General features: G+C 37.8%; 1 protein-coding gene across 2 annotated transcripts in view; it reads right to left on the reverse strand.

Annotated features, from left to right (window-relative positions):
- The window catches only part of SYT1 (synaptotagmin 1), a gene marked incomplete at both ends in the record, with an annotated part of 201,993 nt that overhangs the window by 87,342 nt on the left and 98,861 nt on the right, over window positions 1–15,790 (reverse strand). For both annotated transcript variants that reach the window (XM_080810141.1, XM_080810140.1), the window contains one exon: window positions 6,881–6,998. In XM_080810141.1, coding sequence (XP_080666267.1) covers window positions 6,881–6,998 — 118 coding nt within the window. The remainder of the gene's footprint in view (window positions 1–6,880; window positions 6,999–15,790) is intronic.

Raw genomic sequence — 15,790 nt, forward strand, 5'->3', positions numbered from 1 at the left:
TCTTATTTAAGGAAATTCCATTATATAAGGCAAAGGATGTATTCTACATCACTGACCAAAGAAAAATTCTGACTTGGAATTAAGCTGACCTGGACCTCAGCTAATATTATGATGTAACTTTTAAGCTTCTAAGTAGAGCTCTTTTTAATTTTTTTTCTTGTGATATAGTTGAGATATAACATTGTTAAAGGTATACAATATATTGATTTAATGCACTGGTATACTACAATATGGTTTCCTCCCTGACTTCAGCTAACACTCTATATACCTTCTATAAAGTATTGTTTTCAAATTTAAGATGCGTAAGAATAACATGGGGGACTTTAAAAATATAATTTCTAGGTTCCCACCCCCTTTATATTCAGTTATAGCTTGGTCTGAGGTAGTCCCTGACATCTTAAATTTTACAATGTACAGTGGGGTGATTCTTATGTAGGTAGGATACCCTATCTTTATATGATGTGATATTGTATCTATCTACTACCTGTGCCTGAAATAATAAGCTGCCTCTGCTCATTCATAGTTTTAGGTGGAGTCTAGTGGTTCCCTGAGGTTGAGGAGTTGCTTTTTCCTAGGTGACTTCAAATATTTAAATTGGCTCTGTTTTCCAAATTCTATTTCTAGAACATGATAAATGAGAAGACATAGTTATGAGCAACTTAAAAATCATATCTTAACATTGTGTGTGTGTGTGTGTGTGTATGTATATATATATATGTATTATGTATGGAGGGTTGTGTAGGGTAGGCAGGGTAAATCTTACTAGCTTAGGTCTCAGATGGCTCACCACATCCTGGCAGTCTGCTACATGGGGATGGTAACTTTACCACCATCTCTACCACCACGAGTCTGCTTTTTTCCTTATCTCCCTTAAGTATTGCTGCCATTTGTGAATTTCGTTGTCCCACTCATTTTTTTTTTTTTTTTTTTGGAGGGACATAGATGCTTTTGGATGGCGAGTGCTCCTACAGCCCTACTCTTTGCTTTGGACAGTGTAAATTCTGTAGTGATAGACAGGACTGGGGGTGACCGGGAAGAAGACTAGGGGTGGGGCCTGGGGTAGAAAGTGAAAAGAAGAAAGATGATGAGGTAGAACACTTTCAACTACATTTCAACTACATTTGTTCCAGACATCCCTCAGGACATCTGACCTGATCCCACCTCATGGCTGCCTCTTAGCCCCTTGACTTTCAGGAGACTGCTGGATTAGGTGCTTATGACTTCAGTCCTGCGTATGTATTTTCCCAGCACCTTCTTGTTGGCATGCTTGATGGGCTTTTGTGATTCTCTTCACAACTTAGGTGACTACAACCCAAGTCAAAGAGGCAGGATAGACAAACTTTTTACTCTTGTATATTTGCTATGGTTCCTGGCTGTACAAACCACTTGCAAAAATTTCAAAAGGACTATGTGCCAGCAGCAGGGAAAAAGGGAAATGGAATGGTCTTTGAGACATTCTGCATTCAGAATCTGAATCTGGGCTTTAGTCCCAGCTATACCATCTATAAGCTACTGACTTTGAATATCAGTAATGTCAACAGTAATTGCCAGTATTGAACACCTTCTATGCATCAGGCGTGAAGCAAAATGATTTATACACATTATCTGATGCCTTTAAGCTTCAATTTTCTGAGAATATTATGTTCGGAAATTACCTCACAGGTCTATCATGAGAACTACATGAAAAAACCAAGTTAAAGGATTTCTAAACTAGAAAATGTTCTATAGCCAGATTATAATGACTTAAGAGTTAAAATTTTTCTTTTGAGATTTAGGTTGAAAAGCTTCAACCTAAGTGAAATTTAAAAGCTCTATTCCTGTCCATTTTGCTCAATAAGAAGTTTGGTCGTTTTTTCTTCAAACAGCTCTATCCTTAGGTTAGAAGACCTAAAAAAATTTAATTTGTGATATAAAGCCCAAATGAACTTAGTCTTGAACTTTCTCATTAAAGCTGTACCTAGAAGTCTTAAATTTCTGGTATGACAGACCCCCTCCAAACACACACACACACACACACACACACACACACACACACGCATCCACAGAAAACAAACAAAAACCCGACCAACCAACCAAACAAAAAAGTGAGGAAAGCAGTTGTAACATAAACAGGGACAAGGGATTTAGTTAGAAGCAAGGTATTTACTCTTTGAGAGTAACTTAAAAGTCTGCACAGGTATATATTTGAATGTTATAAAATAAACAGCTCAAAAATACAAGACCAACAACCTCACACCTTTGAGAATCTTCAACTTTTTTAATGTCATCAGTTTCTTAGACTTCTATGCTATAGACTGAATGTTAGCATTCCCCTAAAATTCCCATGTTGAAACCAATCCCTGATATGATGGTATTTGGAGGTGGGACCCTTGGGAGGTGATTAGGTTGTAAGGGTGGAGCCTTTATGAATGGGATTAGTGTCCTTATAAAAAGGGATCCCAGAAAGCTCCCTTGCTTCCTCTGCCTTATAAAGACTCAAAAGTAAGACAGCAGCTATAAACCAAGAAGCAGTTTCTCACTAGACATGGAACCTGCTGGTGCCTTGATCTTAGACTATGAGAAATAAATTTCCATTTAAGACACCCAGTTTATGATAGTGTTATAGTAGCCTAACTGGAGTAAGACATTGTTCTTATTCTTCCCCTGTTTTCACAAAAAGATAATTATTTGAAGAGAAGCTTACTCCAAGCACACAGATGTATAAAAGGCTGTGAAGATACTGAGAAGTGGTTACTAGGCAGACGGCTTGATTTTCTATCCCTCTCTTTCCAAGTATAGGACAAAAAGAAACCCAACTCATTTTCTACTCTACCAACTTATTCCTGAAGGACAGCCTTGAAGCCTGTAAGTTTCAATACAAATAGCTAGATTCAGAAACTCTAGCTGTTGCTCGCAAATACTTGAGAATTGAAATAGTAAGCTTGTAAGTACAAAGGTCTGCTGTAGACATGTGAATGGTCCAGTCAAGTTTGTCCCTATGAGAAGGGTTGGAATTTGTGTGACTTGCTATATGGATAGGTAAGAGAGTCAAATGTTGATGCAATGTATTTTGAATTTACACAGTAGAAAAGAAACCTTGCAATAGAGTAGTAAGAAAAATTAAAGTTTTTTCTTCCATTTTTTCCCCTAATATTTCCTGTTTAATTGAATACTTTGTCTTAATTCACTGTTTGGTCTATGTAAAACATAGGTCTACTGATCTCATTTTTGCCTTAACTGACCAGCCAGTCCTATAAAATGAACCTTTCTTTTTTTCCCATTCAATCAAGAATTGGTTAAACTGTTCATTGGTTGCTTTCACATTTTCCATTTTTAGCCCAAAATTTCATAAAATAACAGAAATGATTACAAGAATATTTAGTGAGCACTTAGGTGTGCCAGACCCTGTGCTTTATTTCTCATAACACATTTATAAAAAAATCCTCTTATTACTTCCACTTCATAGATAATGCAACTAAGACTCAGGAAACTAAATAATTTGTCCAGTGTCAAATTGCTGGTAGTGGTAGAGTGGGATTCCAACCCTAGTAAAACAACCCACTTTGGTTCCAACTAATCCAATTAACTAGCCATTTCCAGCAAATGTAGTTAAACATTTGAATTACCTGGGATGATCTCATTATATAATTTTGGTCTCAGACATAGGTCAAATTACTTTGAGATAGACCATCCAAGTTCTTAAGGTTATTTTAATGGTAAGTAGGTTAAACAAATTTGAAATGCAAGACTTGTTTTTCCAGGCCATAGCTCTTCTGTAAATAATTCATTATTCATTCAGCAGCTATGTTCAGTGCTACCAGTCAGGGCATTGTGGGAGATAGAAATACAGAGCACAGTCTAGTGAGAGAAGCGTGATGTTTGAAGGGTGTAAACAAACTGCTGTTGGCATTTGAAAAGGGAAAAGATGCGTCCTATTGGGATGAATCAGAAAAGACTTCATGAAATCCCTCCACCCAAATGTCCTTTTCTCTAGACAGCCCGAGGCTTGTTGCCTCACCTCTTCCAGGTTGTGGCTCAGATGTTACCTAACCTGGCTTTCTCTGACCACCACACTTAAAACTACTCCCCAGTATTTCTTCTCCTACTTCCCTGCTTTGATTTTTCCATAACACTAGTCATGTATTGGCGCACTGCATGCTTATTTATTGGTTCTGTCTCCCCAAATTAAAATGTAAAGTGTACAAGGTCAGGGCCTTTTGGCTCTTTTGTCCACTGATATAAATCTAGTCTAAGAACAATGCCTAACACAAAGGAGGAAAACACTATATTTTGTTCAACAGATGGAAAAAAATAAGACTTAAGCTTGGCCTGAAGAATGGATAGCATTTAGCTGGGCATTGTTGGAAGGAAGAATTCAAGGTGAAGGAAATGATTTAAACAACAAATGGAAGCAGCAAATTACATAGTCTGTTTGAAGAGCTGTGTGCTGGTTAAATTTGGTTAAAATACGGAATACAATTTGGTTAAAATACAGAAATGTAGTGGGACATAGTCTGGAGGGATCTGTGTTATGTGGACCTGAATGATTGACTTACTTTCACAGGGAGATGGAGCCCTTGAGATTAGGAGTCTTGAAATATCCTTATTTAATATTTAATAATTAAACAAAATCATCCCAGGTAATTCCAATGTAGGGGTAGACCCAGGGTTTGTGGATCCTGAAGCTAATATAACTTTAGACCCTGGTGAAACAGTCCACTTTGGTTCAATTATCTAGCCATTTTAGCAAATGGAGTTTAACATTTGAAAAAAAGCGCATAAGAAAAAAAAACTAGAAAACAATGAGTACTAGAGCATATATGACTTCTGGCCTTGCCCCTTTTATGTCACGGTGCTGAGATAGTGCAGTGGGTGGTAGGAGTCCTCCCAGCAGCCCTTTCCTCCCCTGGTAGCCACCAATAACCCAATTACACATGGAAGTGATTACAAGCTACATAAATTTATTCTGCCAGACCCAGCTTCCTTTAACTAAATCTCAAAAATGCCTGTAGCCACTCAGATGCTGCTGAACAAGAAGAGATGGATGATGGTGGCAAAGTCAGAGACTCAGACTGTGACTGACAAATTGAGGCTGAAATATCAGTGATCATGGGAACCCATTTTTAGGACCTTGGAAGAAGATAGAACAAATGAGGGACCCTGGAGTTTTATTGGCTTCATGGTTAAGCTGCCTCTGGAACTCTGTTAAAGGGAAGACAATGAATTGGAAGGAAGATTAGGGGAGTACTAGATAGAGGTAATGAGGTGATAGTTGGCATGGGAGTTGGGAGAGGAGTATGAGCACCAGAATACAAAGACATTATGACCATTGAACCAAAGGAAAGAAAGGTCAAAGGTGCCTGAAATCCTACCTCAGGATACTAAGTAGTATCTGGGAGTGAACTGTCCTTAAAGCTGAGAATTTATCTGTACATTAAATTATCTTTTGTTTTAGGTTTGAATACTCTGCATTTATTAGATTACCAATGCTCAAGTAATCACATCTTTGGCCAGTGGCTTTCAAGTCTTTTGACAAGACCCTTGTATTCTTTGGTAGCTTCCTTGCTTTCTGGTTAGATGAGATGTTCTAGGCTTGTATACTTCCTGTGCCACACCTGGAACCTACCGTTTCTCTAGTAAGTACCAGGTTCTTTCAGTGAGAAACTGTTTTCAAGCCATATCTAGTGTTAGGGATGCTCAGTGCCACTGTACATGTATATATGTATATATTGTACGGCATATACATATATATACACATATATTTTGCCTCTTATACACATTAGATTTTTTTAATATTTCTGGAGGAAACTGCTCGTTGTTTTAAATTTGCTCTGTCATTCTTTAAGCAATGAAAGCAGTAAGCTTTTAAGTGTGGTCTTTGTGACATGAATTAGTGCAGCTTCCCCAGGCAACTTATTTATAAAGAGAAATAAACTTAAATACCAAGAGAATTTGGTTGACAAATTAGTAGTTTAGCAAGTGGAAACTCACCTTTAGCATTTTTGAGCTGTTATGCTTTAGAATATAAAATGACCAGGTTGCATTAGGGTGACTTTTTGAAGTTTGCAATAGAAAGCACTGAATAACCAGTAATGTGGGTTCTAATTCCACAACCACAAACAATGATAACTGTAGTGTATTCATGATGAACTTGTGGCACATAAAGAAAATTTCTCATGCTTTAATATTTTACTAAAAAATTGAAAATATAAAAACACAGAACAGAAAATTTAAAAATCCTATTCAATTGTGGAAATCCTTCAGTTGACTTTGCTTTTGAGCAAGAGTATACCTTTTTTTTTAAAACTAAGTTTGTGTTACAGAGAACTTAAAATCCAAAAGTCTCCTCCACCCCCAACATAGACTGTAGAAATAAATGCATTGCCTTGAGGAGTCACCCTCAAATAGATTTTGTTTACTTATATTTGAAATGCTGCACCTTTAATAAAACAGTATTACTAAAAACTGTTAGATTATCAAGTACCTAATAAAGAAGTCTTAGTTAAAACTCTGGTTTCATGTCATGGGGGAATTTTGGTTTAAAAAAAAAAACACACACACACACACCCAGAAAAAAGATTCAAAATGGTCATAGGCATTGCCTTTTGCAAGAGAAGCAAAAGAAAAAAAAAATCAGCTTTCAGTGCAGTAGAACTAATGATTGATACTCTGGGTATGAAACAGGAAAATAGATTTCATCTTTTATGCCAGTTCCAATAAATTGAGAGCAGCTTCTGGAGCACTGTGTTGGGATGGATTCGGAGACTGTTTCCAGTCTCCGTGGGAAGGAAGTTGTGATCAATAAGGAATGGGGAGTCACAGCATGTGTGCGATGCATTTGGTATCCACGATGAAAGAGCATTAAAAAAAAAAAACAACCCAGTAAACATCACAGTCTTACCAGATAAGCCACCCACGTCCATCTTCTTCAGGTTCTTTGCCTCCAGAATGACAACAGTCAGCTTGCCGGCAGTCGGTACATAGCGAAGGGAGAAGCAAATATCACCCAATTTCTCTTGCTGTGAAACCAATAAAAGACTATAAGTAACTTTTCGAATAAAAGTGAATATAGTTGGTACACACACATTGCAAATTCTTCACAAGGAGGATTAGGATAATTAGAATGTGAAAGCTCTTAGGTTCATTGGCGTTTACCCAGTGGTCTTTCATTCACTGAGGTATGAAGAGTGATTGTAACCCATTTTGGTTTTAAATAGCTCATCTATACTTTAATCATTCATCAAAATATATCCATAATTCAATAGTTCAGGAAATGAGACCGAGATGACTTTTTTAGAAACTCTACTCTGAATAGCACTGCAATGATCTTGGCAAAATTTCATAACTTTATTAAATAGCTTTGAAAAGAGTCTAACACTCCTTTAGTAGAATCAACCTACCTCAATTTTTGTCTTTTTACATTTCGAATAGGATTACGTCTAATGCTTAGATTTTTTGGGAGAAGGACTTGTATTTGCATTTGACTCAATTTAAAAAAAATTTAAATTTTTAAAATTAAATTTAGCTCTTTTATTTTTATTTTTAAGTAAGCTCTACACCCAGTGTAGGGCTTGAACCCACAACCCTGAGATCAAGAGTCATATGCCCTACCAACTGAGCCCGGTGGGTGCCCCTGGACTGAATTGTTAATGAGAAATTCTGAATTCCTAGTAGCTGAAAGCCAACATAGAGAAGTTTTTGCCATTTCAGTTTTACTCCTTTCAAGTGAGATTCAACTTTTTACCCTTATTCTAATAGTTGTACAAATCAAAGCAGCAGATTGGAAAATTGAAATATACAGGAATATAGCACATGTCCTAGCCCTTCCCATTGTTTTAGGGGTATCCTATCTCAGGTCCTAGGAACATTCACCAACCCTGTATCTCTGGCATTTCTGGACATTTCAGTCAGAGTTTAAAGTGATGGTATAGAGAACTTTGATTTTCTTTTTTTTCCCCAGAAAGAACTATAGGTTATGATACCTTTAAGTGTCTTACTTTTTAGGATGATGAATTAAGAACCATGGTATTCAACATGAGGAGAATTTGAGTTCACATAAGCATGAGAGTAGGCTGGAGGCTGGTGGTATCTACATGGAATTCTGATACAGGGAATTAGGTATATGGCAAATTGGGGTTTATTTCTTAGGACGTGCTCTCCCCCCCCCCGCCCCCGCCGCCCCACCCTGCCCCACAAAGTAAATTCTGATTCCAAAGGTGATGTTTGTATCAGACTTCTGCAGATAGGCTCAATGTAAGAATAAGGTACAGAAGACCTTTTCCTGTTATGCTCTTATTAAAACTGTATTTGGTCTTATCTACAACTTCATGTATGTGTTAAATCAGCCTGAGTCTCCAGTATGGAGGTAATTGCCTAAGATGTAATTTAACAGCTTAAGGAAATACAGTTCCTTTTACTGGGTATTCATTCTATCCATCAAAGAAAAGTGTGTGGGGGACCTGGGTGTTGCGGTGGGTTAAGTGTTTGACTCTGGTTTTGGCTCAGGTTGTGATCTCAGGGTCATGGGGTCCAGACTGGTTCAGGGCTCAGAGCTCAGTGGGGAGTCTCCTTGGCATTCTGTTCCCCTCTCCTTCTGCCCGTCCACTGGCCCATACTTGCACCCATTACCTCTCAAATCTTAAAAAAAGATCTACTTTTTCTGATTTATCCATAGGTGAGAAGTAATCATTCCGTGTGTGTGTTCAGTGGAGAGAGAGGGATAGATTTTCTGCTTAAGTAATGCTTTATTGAAAACATCACCACATGTGTTTTTAACCCCCCAGTTCTTTGATTCCTTGATTCCTTCTAGCATCTTACCCATATATCTCTTATGTCACTCAAGACTGTTTTTGTGTTATTGTGCACATGTCTCCATTTTCCCCCATGACTCCTTGAAGACTGGTCCTTGGCTGATTTATCACTTTTCATGCATTCTCAAAAAATAAGTAAGTGAAAAATTTGGAAAATATCCCTGTTTTGAATTATCTAGGTCCTCTTTCCCTTCCATTAGTTTAGATAATAGTTAAATGTGCTAAATTCACCCAAAGTGTCTACTTACTCCCTAGGACTTTATATGTGAGGAGAATCTAGTAGAATATATTCCTTTTCTTAGTCCTTGTGAAAATTCAGAATGGGAATCAAGATGATAGAAATTAATACAAAGTGTGGACAAATTCATCTGAACCTTATAAATGTAAATGAACAAAATTGTAGTCCAAAAATATTCATTAGGAAGAGGATTCTTTCTGCAGGGTTCTGTCTTTTTGCCACAGTACCTTCCCTGGGGAACGCCGTCTGTTTCAGAACGAGGTTACTCTAACTGTTCTAGTTAGGCATTTTAGATACGACTGTTTTTTTGAATGGCCCCTCTCTATATAGGAGTCTACAATTTAGGACATCTCCTATTTTGAAGAAACAACACGACTTAACTTTTCTTCCAGTGCTTTATCATTCAATCCTGTGATATATAGGGAATTTTTGAGATTTTGCATAATCTCTATCCCTTCTCTAGGAGGGAGGAGTTAGAGTTTGAACCTACCATGTCTCAGGTAGGAGAAATAGGTGAAGTTACTTGTAATTATAAAGCTATGGGATGAGGAAGAATGAGTGTGTGTGTGTGGCAGGAGGGAAGATAGATCAAAATTGGTATTTTAGGAGAAAGAAAAATTTGGAAGACTGCTTATTTTCAGATTTACTTTTAACTCCTTAACTTAGGAACTTGAATATATAAAATTTCATATGCTTATAAAATTATAACTGACAAGCCAAATTAAGCATGTCTTTTTATTCTTATCAACTGAAGTTACTTTACAGTGTTTGAAACACTTCCATTTGAAAGATAGTCACTATTCTGGAATTTGTGTTCTTTACAGCATCAAGCAGATAGAAACTCATTCTCAAGAAAAGGCAATGTCTAATTCATATGAACTATCTCAATAATATATAAATATATGCTTTTTCTAATTCTTTAAAAAACAGCTTTAATAATTTTCTAAAACAAAATTTCAGAATTGGGACTTCTGCTACATGCTGGCTTGAACTCTAGATTAATTGATGTAGAATATTTCCAAATAGGATTGCAATGTGTTTTTCATATGTTGGGGATGAGCTGGGAACCTAAGGTCATGTGAAGCGATATGCATCATGGGGAGGCTGTACTTCAGACATACATGCCTGGCAGAACTCTGCTTCTGCTGACCCGTCCTGAAGATGGGTTCTATTTGGCCACAGCTGAAATAAGACTTAGGTCTGAGGTTTATGTTGTAAGTAAGTGTTGTTACTTTAGAATCTTAGACTGGGGACTCCTATCACTATGAGTTGTAGGAAAGCACGTAGTTTCTTATCCTCTATGAAATCTTGCACTGAACTTCTGTGATTAGATGGAGATGTACTCTTGTTCCTGGAGTCTTGTTCTAGCATATGAAGGTTTTACTCTATCTCTTGTCACTTACACAGAAGAACTGGAATGGTTTGAGTTTTGTGGACAGTTTAACATCAACCTCTTATTTCACAATTTTCACATACCAAGAGTTTTTATGTATTGCTTTAAAGTTCAAGAAACCAAGATTTTCTCCATTTAAAAAAAGATTTCTTTAGTGGAGTTATGGTGATGGGGAAGAGAAGTGGTTCTTGGAAAACTGACATAGAAAGATGACCTTCCAATCTACCTCTCAGCTCCTTACTTCTCCTTGACAATTCACTCTCGTTTTCTCTACAACAGCCCTTGAAGTAGGTACTGTTTTGCCCCTTTTAGACATGAAGAGTTTAAGACTCAGAGGTTACATATAGTTTAAGACTCAGAGGTTACATATGGTTACATAGCCATCTCAGTGTGGACCTCAGCAAGGTCCTTTGACTCAGAATAGTGAGTTTTCTTTACTATCAGACTGCCATCTGGAAAGGCAAAGTGATACTGCAAGTGACAACCCACTTAGATATTCCACTCTCACTTTACAGTCATGCTGTCTAACTAAATGGATGTTCATCACCAGATTTCCCCCTGACCTGTTCTTTCTAACATCCCTTTTGGTTAGTGTCACTAAGTAATCAGTTTCCAGTGACCAGTGTTTCTTCTGTTTTTCTTTAGTCCTTCAGCCCACAAATCTTGACATTTCTTTCTTTGTCAATGTCTCTCAAATGGATTTTAAATTTTACTTAATTTTTCCCTATCCTTATCAACATGACCTCTACCCTCCTCTCTTCTACCTTCAATATGACCTCTATCTCTGCTGTGATATTTGCCACTGTCACCATCTAGTGATGGTCATGATCATCACTGCCGTCCCTTCTGACATCATTCTGTTTGAGATCCAGCTCTGAACATTTCTGTCATCTTTTTCTTGCAGCAGTCTGATGGAAGATCTCATTAGTCATAGTCTCTCCAAAGTCCGGTATAGACTATATACTAATGCCAGGCTAATCTTTCAAAGTCCAAACCCATTTTCCTGACTTTGAAGAAGCTCTGTACTTTGTCTCTGCCCTAACTATTTAAACCTTCTTCTTTTACTTTACTATCTGCTCAACCTTCAGAATATATTTTGAATCTGACCTCAACTCTCTACTTAAAGGCTTTCCCTCTGGTACAGATAGGGAGACCAACCCTCTTGATTTGCAGAAGACTATTGGTTTTAGCCCTAAATGTCCTGTACATACCCTGAGAAACTCCAGCCCCAGGCAAACTGTTATGATTCATGACCTTGAGCCCAAGTTCTTATTGCTGGCTTAGAACTCTACAGTAGCCTCCTAATAACCTGTCTGCTTCCAGTCTTGCTCCTTTCTAGATTCCTTCTCCCCTTCCAGGCAGAAGGATCTTTTAAAATGGAAATCTGATCATGAGGCAGTCCTAGTTACAGCCCTTCCATGTCTTCCCATTGACTTAGAATGATCTGAATTCCTTACACAAAAAGGCCTATTGTCTGATTCCCTACCTCCTACTGTGCTCCTGATTTTCCTCTCCTCAAGACTTGCCAGGCACGCTTCTACCTCAGGACATTTGCCTTGGCTCTTCCTTTTGTCTACAGTATTCTTCCCCCAGATACTACCATGGATTGTCCCATTAGTTTATTTAGCTTTCTTTCTTTTTTTTTTTTTTTTTTTTTTTAAGATTTTATTTATTTGACAGAGATCACAAGTAGGCAGAGAGGCAGGCAAAGAGAAAGGGGGAAGCAGGCTCCCTGCTGAGCAGAGAGCCCAATGTGGGGCTGGATCCCAGGACCCTGGGATCATGACCTGAGCCGAAGGCAGAGGCTTTAACCCACTGAGCCACCCAGGTGCCCCAGTTTATTTAGCTTTCTGCTCATATGTCACTTCTTTAGAGTTTTTATATGGCCATCCTGTCTAAAGCCCCAGCTGCTCCTAAGCATACACACTACCTGTCCCTTTGCTCTGCTTCTTTCTCATTCTAGCACATATCACTTAAAATTCCATTATGTTTGTTTAGGTTTCCCCCACCAGAATATCAGGTCTACAAGAGAAGAGAAATATTTTTCTCATTCTCTATGTTCTAAGCCCTAGAATAGTGGCTGGCACAGAGTCAAAGTCCATATATGCCCCTTGAATGAATACATGTAGATTGTCTTCTATCAAATACAGTCAGATTGGTCCCCACGTTATACTCTATTGCTACAGATCAAGTTCTCCAGGGAAACAGACTCAGATTTGCAAGCAGGAGTGGAGTGTTCTTTGGATCAGCACCTGTGGGAGAGTGCAGGGAGCAGAACTGTATAGGTGGAAAAGTTGGGCTGTGATGTAGTCTTACCAGAGGCCTCAGCCAATCTTATGGGGAGCTCTAGAGCTGGGATAGCTCTTCAGACAGGTTCTGAATTCTTAAAAGAGGTGAAATTTTTATGCTCCTGAATCTACCAGTCATTGGGTGTGGGCTGTCCTCACATCTTAGACCAGCAGTCTCTTCTGCTGAGGGTGGTGCTGAGAAGGACCCCAGTTATGAGCCATCAGCCATCAATGCTCTAGGCAGTCAGATGGTGCAAGATTGGTGTGTGTAGGAGGTAGTTCATCAAAGCATTTATTACTACATTTCCATGAGTTCTATTCCTTTTCACCACCAAATTTTTTCATAATCAGGAAATCCATCTGCAATGTCTTTAGTCCTTTCTGCCTAATAAAATTACTCTGACCTTTAAGCCTTAGTCCAAGTTTATATTGTTAACAAAGTACCCCCTCAGCCAACAGATGAGTACTTTTCTGGTGTGATTATCTCATGAAGGGGCCTTATTACTATTAGGAATTTCAGGTTTATGTATAATTTATTTTAGTCAATTGCCTTGATCACTAGGTGGAAACTGCCAGTTAGTGAAGAAAGTTCCAGCTGTGAGATTCAGAGAAATTAACCCGTGCTTTTAGAATATGGAGCTGACAATCAGAAAGAACCTTTGTTCTGAGCAGTTTGATAATTCTGTTATTTTTTAAAGCAGCCACTGAATAGAGTAGACAAAAATTAATGATTTAATAGACAACTACAGCAATGCTTTTCCTTTTTGAGAAGTATTACATATATATTTTAGAACAGAGGTCATCTCCAATGGATAAATAGAAAGCTTGACTTAAAATGAATATTTATTTGATGGCTTCTATAGCACCATCCATCATTTTATGTGTGAAAAGAGGGGTTCATCTTTTGTGACCTTGCAAATGGAGCTAAGTTCACAAGCTTGTTGGAAATGCTGTACTCTTGAATGAGTTTTAAAAAGGTACCTGAGTTGACTTAATGCTGTGACATTTTACAAGGACATATTCTATTTATGTTAATCCTAAGATTTTTCCATGTGTCAAATTGGTGATAGTTTCTCTGGGTAAAGGGTTTTTCTCTGAGGTTGGGAGTCTATTTAAAGGTTGACAAATTAAAAAATGGCAGCCCCAAAATCTCAAAATGAAAATTCAGATGATTTGCATATTCTTCATTTATAAAAATACTAGGACATTTCCAGTTATAAAAAGGATAATGTCAGGGGCGCCTGGGTGGCTCAGTGGGTTAAAGCCGCTGCCTTCGGCTCAGGTCATGATCCCAGCATCCTGGGATCGAGCCCCGCATCAGGCTCTCTGCTTGGCGGGGAGCCTGCTTCCTCCCTTCTCTCTCTGCCTGCCTCTCTGCCTACTTGTGATCTGTCTGTCAAATAAATAAATAAAATCTTTAAAAAAAAAAAAAAAAAAAAAAAAAAAAAAAAAGGATAATGTCAAGTTTCTCATCTTAATAAGAGTAGCTTTAAATACATCCTTTGGGTGGTAGTAGCTTTCAAATTCATTTTATTCCCACAACTATACTCATACCACTGAATTATCTGCCAAATCAATACTTACATCTAATGGTCCAGATGGTCACAGTATGAAATGGTGGTGTGGATGTATTGAGGCTAAAAAGACTGAACCTGGCCTAGTGTACAAATACACAGTAAATTGTTCAGGTGAATGAGACAGTATGTTATATCTTTGAATATTTACTTTATGAGGATACTATATAACCTATTAACTCTGGATTCATTTAATTATTCATTTCTTATTTACAAAAAAATGGGTTCTACCATAAGACTACTAGTCCAGACTCCAGATACTTAGGTGAATAAGAGGACCTTAAAAGTTCTGAAAGAAGTGGAGTGACAGATTTAGATGGAGAAAAATCGTGCAATCATACCATAGAGATGCCACCAATGCTATGGGAGTAAAGAGAAGGTTGGAATTTCCTAGACCCTAGGAACTAAGGAGGGGAATACTTTAATTGGAGATTTTTATCCCTGATAATCATCATCAATTTCTCTGGCCAGCCAAATGCACATTTTTTGTAAAACTAATGGGCTTGCCATGCAAATCTAGCTTTAAAACAAGTCATCTAGCTCTCCCCTTTCAATCAGAGCCAGTATGTATGTATGGTGTGTGATAAGTAAATGTCCTGGGGTAGCAAGTACCTCAGCTGAGATATGAAGGTCAACAGGAAAAATCTGTGTGAACCATGTGAAGAAGAGGGCAAAAAGGTTCTAGACACAAGGATGTACCTGCAAAGTCCTGTAACCGCTTAAACCAAGTTACAAATGTTACAAACCGCTTAAAACAAGTTACCAGGTTTCTACAAATGTAAAATTCATGCAATTAAATATATCTGCTTTATGATTTAGATCTTCAGAATTTCCTCTTAATATATTTATTGTCAGTTGGAGATGTACTTTACACTTGTACTCCTATTAGATATAACAGAAACAGGTATTTTGACCAGATCAAAATAAGAATGATGAAAGTAGAAAATCAAAATGCCTATTAAAAATAAGTAACAGCAAAGTACATTACAGAAGAGGGAACAGGGCAGTAGACTGAGATGTGGGCCTTTATCTACAGGTACTGTTCATTCAACAGATACTTACGGGACATCTCCTACACAGGTACCAGGACATAGTAAAGCATACAGAAATCAATGGGCAAAATAAACATAGTAAAGTTATGAGTCTCTGGCTCATAAAACAGCAAATACTACTATATTTTAACAACAATCCTATTTCAACCACCTTCTTCTCTAGATAATGCCACATTCCTCTGTTCCTTTTCTGAGCCACATTTCTTGAGTGGATTAGTGACAATCACTGTCCCTATTTATTCATGTTCCACTGGTTTTGCTCTCCATTTTCTTGAAATGGCTGCTGCTAGGGTTTCAGATGACATTCATCATAGCTGTAAATATTTTTTTACCTTGAAGTCTCAGCAGAATTTGACACCCCTCTCCTCCTTGGATTCTGCGATACAATGCTTTCTTGATTTACCTGCCTCTCTGGCCACTCAGTCTTTCTTGAGCCTTAATCCTAACCCATTTTTT

Source organism: Martes martes (assembly GCF_963455335.1).
Source record: "Martes martes genome assembly, chromosome: 8".
NCBI lineage: Eukaryota > Metazoa > Chordata > Mammalia > Carnivora > Mustelidae > Martes > Martes martes.